This window comes from Petaurus breviceps, unplaced genomic scaffold, assembly GCF_028583685.1.
Source record: "Petaurus breviceps papuanus isolate PSGF00001 unplaced genomic scaffold, PetGlider_PUasm1.0 419, whole genome shotgun sequence".
NCBI classification, from domain to species: Eukaryota; Metazoa; Chordata; class Mammalia; order Diprotodontia; family Petauridae; genus Petaurus; species Petaurus breviceps.
The window spans coordinates 1,633,935-1,642,018 of NW_027186324.1; the positions used below are offsets into that span (position 1 = coordinate 1,633,935).

General features: G+C 36.7%; 1 protein-coding gene across 1 annotated transcript; it reads left to right on the forward strand.

The window, feature by feature from the left end:
* The first annotated feature begins 2,441 nt into the window (after positions 1 to 2,441).
* Positions 2,442 to 6,342, forward strand: LOC138171117 (biogenesis of lysosome-related organelles complex 1 subunit 2-like). Its single transcript, XM_069100491.1, has one exon. The coding sequence runs from the start codon at positions 2,442 to 2,444 to the stop codon at positions 2,805 to 2,807; it is 366 nt and encodes a 121-aa protein (XP_068956592.1). The 3' UTR covers positions 2,808 to 6,342.
* The last annotated feature ends 1,742 nt before the right edge of the window (positions 6,343 to 8,084 follow it).

The window sequence follows — 8,084 nt, forward strand, 5'->3', positions numbered from 1 at the left end:
GCTCTTCCTTGCTCTTCTACTTTGCTCATGGTATCGCCCTTTATGTTCAAATCATGAATCCATTTTGATCTTCTTTTGGTGTACAGTGTAAAATGTTGGTCTATACCTAGTTTCTGCCATGCTGTTTTTCAGTTTTCCCAGAAGATTTTCTCAAATTGTGAATTATTATCTGAGAAATTTGGGTCTTTGGATTTATTAATAACTAGATGACTATGGTTATATAATATGTATAGTATAGTCTTATGTACCTTATCTATTCCACTGATCCACCACTTTATTTCTTAGCCAGTACCAGATAGCTTTAATGATTAATGCTTTATAATATGGTTTGGGATCAGGTACAACTTGTCCTTTCCTTCACATTTTTTCCATTAATTTCCTTGATATTCTTGACCTTTTGCACTTCTGGATGAAGTTGGTCATTTTTTTCTACCTCTATAAAATAATTTTTTGTAGTTTCATTGGTATGGCACTGAATAAGTAAATTAATTTAGGCAAAATTGTCATTTTATAATAATACAAGACAATACAATAAAATACAAATCGACACAATATAATATAACATAACAATGCTAAACAATAAGATACAATGCAATATGAAAAGATACAATACAACATAGCATGACATGACATGATATGATATATAATATAATTTAATAAATAATGGCTCAGTCTACCCATGAGCAATTGATATTTTTCCAATTACTTAGATTTGATTTTATTTCTATAAAAAGCATTTTGTAATTGTGCTCATATATTTCCTGGGTTTCTCTTGGCAGGTAGATTACCAAGTATTTTATATCATCTGCAGTTATTTTAAGTGGAATTTCTCTTTCTATTTCTTGCTGCTGGGTTTTCTTGGTTATATATAGAAATGCTAAGGATTTATGTGGGTTTATTTTATAACCTATAGCTTGGCTACAAACTGTCAATTATTTCAAGTAGTTTTTCAGTTGATTCTCTAGGATTCTCTAAGTGTACCATCATATATGTAAAAAGTGATGGTTTCATCATTGCCTTTTCTAACTCCATCAATTTCTTCTTATTATTATTGCCAAAGTTACCATTTCTAGTACAATATTGAATAATAGTGGTGAAAATGGCTATCCTTGCTTCACCCCTGATCTTATTGGGAAGATTTTTAGCTTATCCCTATTACAGATGATGCTTGCTGATGGTTTTAAATAGGTACTATTTATAATTGTAAAGAAAGTTCCATTTACTCTTACACTTAGTGTTTGTTTTGTTTTTAAATAAATGGGTATTGAGTTTTGTCAAAAGCCTTTTCTGCATCTATTGAGATAATAATATGATTTCTCTTGGTTTTGTTATGGTTGTGGTCACAATTATCTTGATCGTTTTCCTAATATTGAACCAGCCTTGCATTCCTAGTATAACTTGCTTCAGTTCATATTGTATGATCCTCATGATATATTTCCATAATCTCTTTATTATTTTAGTTGAAATTTTTGCATCAGTATTCATTAGGGAAATTGGTCTGTAAATTATTTTCCTCTCCATTTTAGCTATTCTTGCATTAGACATCAGCACCATATTTGCATCACAAAAGGAATTGGTAGGACTCCTTTGCCTGTTATTCCAAATAGTTTATCTATTATGAAATGAACTATTCTTTAAATGATTGGCAGAATTCACTTGTGAACCAATCTGGCTCTGGATAGTTTTCTCAGGGAGTTCACTGATGGCTTGTTCAATTTGTTTTCTAAGATGGAATTATTTAAATATCTGTTTTTCTCTTTTGTTAATCTGGGCAAATTATATTTTTATATATTCATAAATTTTGCTTAGATTGTCAGATATATTGGCATTTAATTGAACAAAGTACTTGCTAATAATTACTTTAATTTCTTCTTCATTCGTGGTAAATTCTCCTTTTTCATTTTTGATACTGTTATTTTTTTAATCAAATTAAGCAGTGGTTTATCTATCTTATTATGTGTTTTTTTAAATAAAATCAACTCCTAGTTTTATGTAGTCACTCAATAGTTATCTTATTTTCAATTTTATTAACCTCACCTTTGGTTTCAGGAATTCCAATTTGGTTTTTAGTTTGAATTTTTTTACTTTTTCTTTCACTAGTTTTTTTTTAGTCACATGCCAAATTCATTGTTTTCTTCTTTATTTTACTGATGTAAGAGTTTAGAGATATAAATTTGTCATCAACTATTGCTTTGGCTATATCCCACGAAATTTGTCATGTTGTCATTCTCCTTAATGAAATTATTAATTTTTTCTATGATTGTTTTTTTTGAGCCACTCATTATTAAGACTAGATTATTTACTCCTTATCTCCCTCTCCCACTGCTCACCCTTCCCCTTTTCCCCCTTCCTTGTCCCTTTTCCCTTCCCTCTCCCCCTCCCCCTCCCATTCCCCCTCCCCATCCTTTCTCCCTTCTCCCTTCCCCGGCCTAGATGATGCCATGGTGGAGACGGCCAAGGAGGCTACGGACCCTGCCGAGGTGGACATCACGGAGCTGTGCCAGGACATGTTCTCCAAAATGGCCACGTACCTGACAGGCGAGCTGACAGCCACCAATGAAGATTACAAACTTCTAGAAAATATGAACAAACTGACCAGCTTGAAGTATCTAGAAATGAAAGATAGTGCAGTAAACATAAATAGAAACCTAAAGGACTTAAACCAGAAATATGCTGCCCTTCAGCCTTATCTGGATCAGATCACTTTAATTGAGGAGCAGGTGGCTGCTCTTGAGCAGGCAGCTTACAAGCTGGATGCATATTCAAAGAAACTGGAAGCCAAGTACAAGAAGCTAGAAAGGCAATGAAAGAATTCTTTAGCACAAAGACTGAAACTACAAGAATGTTTTATAAGAAATAGGTGGATGGGACTTTATCAATAGGCTTCAGTTCCCAAAAGGGAGTGGTGCTGCTGAGCCAAAGAGAATCCCAGCCCCACCTCTGGCTGGATGTATAGATCTGACCACCCCTGCTGTTTTCCTCAACCTGACTCCTGGAACTTCATCTTAGCGTGTGCTTCCTTGTGTGCCCTGGACCAAGGCTCAGAAATTAGGATCAACCCCATCTGGAGCAGACACAGATGGGAGGCTCTAGGCTCCCTGTCTCCTCCCTTGCCCCACCCCCCTCATAACCTGTTCTTCAGCTTAAATAATAAATGCCAACATATGATAAAAAAAAGACTAGATTATTTAGGGTGTAGAACCAAAATTGCAGAGTAAAAGCAGGAACTTGCTTGAACTTCTGCTCCAACTACATCCAATAACTGTAAAAAATGAGTCTAAATTTTACTACTACGGAATCTACAAAGGGACAGAGAGAAACAAATCTCCCACGGAAGGCAGCCTGACATACTGACAGGAAGGGTCTATCACACCAGGCTGGGAGCAGAGCTCAATCCTGTTTGGGGCATGCTGGCACAGACCAGGGACACAGACCAGCTGCAACAGACTTCAGAAGAGTGTTTCACTGGCAGTTGTGGCAGTTTCCAGACTTCTCAAGCAATAAATACCAAAGAGAAAGTGAAAGGTCAGTTGGGGAACTCATTTGGAACTTGGTGAGAGAAGAACACTGTCTGGACCCTGCCCCAGGGGTGGCAAAGGTTGTAGAGTCTGCAGCTGCTGCCAAAGCATCTGTCTCCTGAGCTCCAGGCCCACAGATCATGGGGGTACCAAGCAACTGTCCAAAGGCAATTGCAGGGCTCTCTTTGCTGGAGCTGAGGCAGTATTCTTTTGCTTTTCCCTGTTTGGATCTAGGTTGCAGTCTTGGGTGGTGGTGCTGAGGTGAGGAGGAGTCCTGGTGTGGCAGAGCTTGTTCTGGCTGTGGAGAGGAAATACTCCTCACAGTTCTGAGGGAGGTGCCTAGGGGAAGCTCTGACAACAGCTGCACAAAACCCCCAAAATTTGGGACACACCACTCTCTGCTCTGGAAGCAGAGTTCTACTGTGGCAAAGAGTGCAAAAGTCAAGTAATTAGAAGGAAAAGAAATCAAAGTATAGAATATTTTTTTGGTGACAAAGAAGAACAAAACATAGAACCAGAAGAAGAAAACAAATGAAAAACTCCTGCACAAAATCCTGCAAGAAAAATATGATTTGGGGGTGGCCAGTAAGTAAGAGTAAGAGCACTGGCTCCAGTGTTGAGAAGACCTGGAGATCGAATCCTGGGCTCAGACACTTAGCACCCACCCAGAAACACCTGGCCGTGTAACCTTGAGCAAGTTACTTAACCCCAATTGCTTAGGGGCGGCCAGGTGGCTCAGCGAGCACCAGCTTCAGTGTCGGGATGACCTGGATCAAATCTGGGCTCAGATACTCAGCACCACACCCAGAAATAACTGGCTGTGTAACCTTGAGCAAGTTACTTAACCCCGATTGCTTAAAAAAGAAATATGATTTGGTCACAAGCCATGGAGGAACTCGAGAAAAATTTTGAAAATTGAGTAAGAGAAGTAGAGGGAAAATTGGAAAGAGAAATGAGAATGACGTAAGAAAATTATGAAAAATGAGTCAACAGCCTGCTAAAGGAGATCCAAAAAATACTGTAGAAAATAACACCGTAAAAATAGTCTAACTCAAATGGCAAAAGAGGTGCAAAAACCCAATGAGGAGAAGAATGCCTTAAAAAGACTAATTGCTCAGATGGAAAAGGAATTCCAAAAGCTCACTGAAGAAAATAATTCCTTCAAAATTAAATTGGGTCAAATGGAAGCTAATGACTTTATGAGAAATAAATATCCTATAAAACAGATCCAAACAAATGAAAAAAAATAGAAGGCAATGTGAAATATCTCATTGGAAAAACCACTGACCTGGTAAAGAGATCCAGGAGAGATAATATTAAAATTATTGGACTACCTGAGAGCCATGATCAAAAAAAGAGCCTAGATATCATCTTTCAAGAAATTATCAAGGAAAACTGAGCTGATATTCTAGAACCAGAGGGTAAAATAGAAATTGGAAGAATCCACTGATCACCTCCTGAAAGGATCCCAAAAGGAAAACTACCAGGAATATTACAGCCAAATTCCAGAGTTCCCAGATTAAGGAGAAAATATTACAAGCAGTCAGGAAGAAACAATTTGGATATTGTAGGACCACAATCAGGATAACACAAGATCTAGAAACTTCTACCTTAATGGATCAAAGGGCTTGGAATATGATATTCTGTAGGTCAAAGGAGCTAGGATTAAAACCAAGAATCACCTACCCAGCAAAATTGAGCATAATAATTCAGAGAGTGTTATAGAGCACTTTCAAGCATTCTTGATGAAAAGACCAGAGCTGAACAGAAAATTTCACTTTCAAATACAAGAAGCAAGAGAAGCATGAAAAGGTAAACAGGATAGAGAAATCATAAGGAACTTATTAAAGTTGAACTATTTTTATTACTACATGGAAAAATGATATTTGTAACTCATGAGACTTTTCTCAGTTGTGAGGAGAGTTGAAGGGAATATATATGTATCTATATATGTATACACACATATATGTATACACACACATATATATACATGTATGTACAGGTGGGTGGGTGTGTTTATATGTATGTACATGTATACATAGGCAGAGGGCACAGGGTGAGTTGAATGTTAAGGGATGATATATAAAAAAATAAAATTAAGAGGTGAGAGAGGAATATATTGGGAAAAGGAGAGGGAGAGAGATAGGATTGGGTGGATTATCTCATATAAAGGAGGCAGGAGAAGGCTGTTATAATGGAGGGGAAGAGCAGGAAGGTGAACGGGAATGAGTCAACATTACTCTCATTGTATTTGGCTTAAGGAGAGAATAACATATACACTCAACTGGGTATTTTATCCTACAGGAAAGTCGGAGGAAAGGGGATAAAAGGGGGGATGATAGAAGGGAGGGCAGATTGGGGGAGAGGGTAGTTAGAAGCAAACACTTTTGAAAAGGTACAGGGTCAAAGAAGAAAATAGAATAATGGGAGACAGGATAGAATGGAGGGAAATATAGTTAGTTTTTCACAATATAACTATTATTTAAATGTTTTGCATAGCTACTCATGTATAACCTATATTGAATTGCTTGTCTTCCCAGTGGGGGTGGTTGAGGAGAGGGCAAGGGAGAGAATCTGGAAGTCAAAGTTTTAAAAACAAATGTTAGAAAATTTGTTTTTACATGCAACCAGTAAATAAGATATATAGACAAATTCATCTACAAGAACGTAAAGGGGAGTATGGGGGGATATAAGAGACGGCAGATTGGGGGAAGGAGTATTCAGTATGCTTGCCATCTTGGAGTGGGAGGTAGGGGAGAGATGGAGAGAAAATTTGCAACTCAAATCTTGTGGAAATGACTGTTGAAAACTAAAAATAAATAAATTATACATTTAAAATCAGACTAGATTATATAATTTCCAATTAATTTTAATGTTTTTCCACAGCCCTTGATTACATGGAATTTTTATTACATCATAATCTGAAAAAGATGCATTTGACATTTCTGTCTTTCTACATTTGACTGTAAGATTTTAATGCCCTAATACATGGTTAATTTTTGTGCAGATACCATTTACCATGGAGGAAAAGGTATATTCTTTTCTATCCCCTTTCATTTTTCTCTAGAGGTCTATCATATCTAGCTTTTCTAAAATTCTATTCACTACTCTAATTTCTTTCTTGTTGGTTTTTGTGGTTAGATTTATCTAGTTCTGATATGGGAAAGTTGAGGTGCCCACTTACATTGTTTTACTCTCTATTTCCTACTGTAACTCACTTAACTTCTTTACAGATTTGGATGGCATGCCACTTGGTGCATATATGTTTAATATTGATATTACCTTCTTGTCTATGGTACATTTTTTGCAATATCTGTCCCTGTTTATCTGTTTTTAGGAAGGTTGACCTTTGTTTTTGCTTTATTTGAGATTATAATTGCTCCTCCTGATTATTTTTTGCTTCACCTGAAGCATAACAGATTCTGTTCCAGCCCCTTACCTTTAGTGTATGTGTCTCTACTTCAAGTGTATTTCTTGTAAACAACATACTACAGAATTGTGTGTTTAATCCGTTATGCTATCCATTTTAATTCCATGAGTGAGTTCATCCCATTCACATTCACAGTTATGATTACTGTGTATTTCCCTCTATCTTAGATTTTTTTTTTACCGTTTATCCTTTTCTCCCTCCTTTCAACATTTCTCCTTCACCTGGATTTTGCTTCTGACCACTGTCTCCCCCAATTTGTACTTCTTCTGTCTTTATCCTTGTCTTTTCTCAATCCTCTCTCCTCCTACTTACATATAGGGTATGGGATTTATATATCCAAGTAATTACATATCTTATTTCTTCTTTGAGACAATTCTGATGAGACTAAGGTTTAAACCATGCCCACTGTCCCTCCCTCTTCTTTCCCTTTACTGTAATAGGTCTTTTCTGCCTCTCCTTGTGATAATTTACTGCATTCCACTTTTGCCTTCCTTCTTTTCCCATTGTAATCCTCTTTCTCACATCTTATTTGTGTGTGTGTGTGTCACACTATCAAAGTCACCTTATACCTTCTGTCAAGATATACTCCTTGTAACTGCACCAATAGTGATACAGTTCTTGAGAGTTGTGAATATCATCTTCCTATGTAGGGATACACCTTATTGAATCTTTATGTTTCTCTTTCCTTTTTGTGCTTCTCTTGAGTCTTGTATTTGAAGACCATTTTTTATTGTTGTTCAGCTTGTTTTCATCAAGAAACCTTCAAATTCCTTTATTTCATGGAATGACACTTTTTCCCCCTGAAGGATTATTCTCAGTTGTCACATCAGGTGATTCTTAGTTATAGTCCTAGGTTCTTTGTCTTCCAGAATATCATAGTCCATACCCTCTGATACTTTGAGGTAGAAGCTACCAAATTCTGTGAAATTCTTACATTGGCTCCACAATATTTGACTTATTTCTTTCTGTCTGCTTGCAATATTTTCTCCATGATCTAGGATGTGGCAATAATTGCCTATAATGTTCCTGGGAATTTTCATTTTGGGATCTCTTTCAGGAGGTGATCATTAGATTCTTTCAAGGTCTATTTTACAGGTAAATGCCCCTGATGTCAGGGCAGTTTTCTTTGATAATTT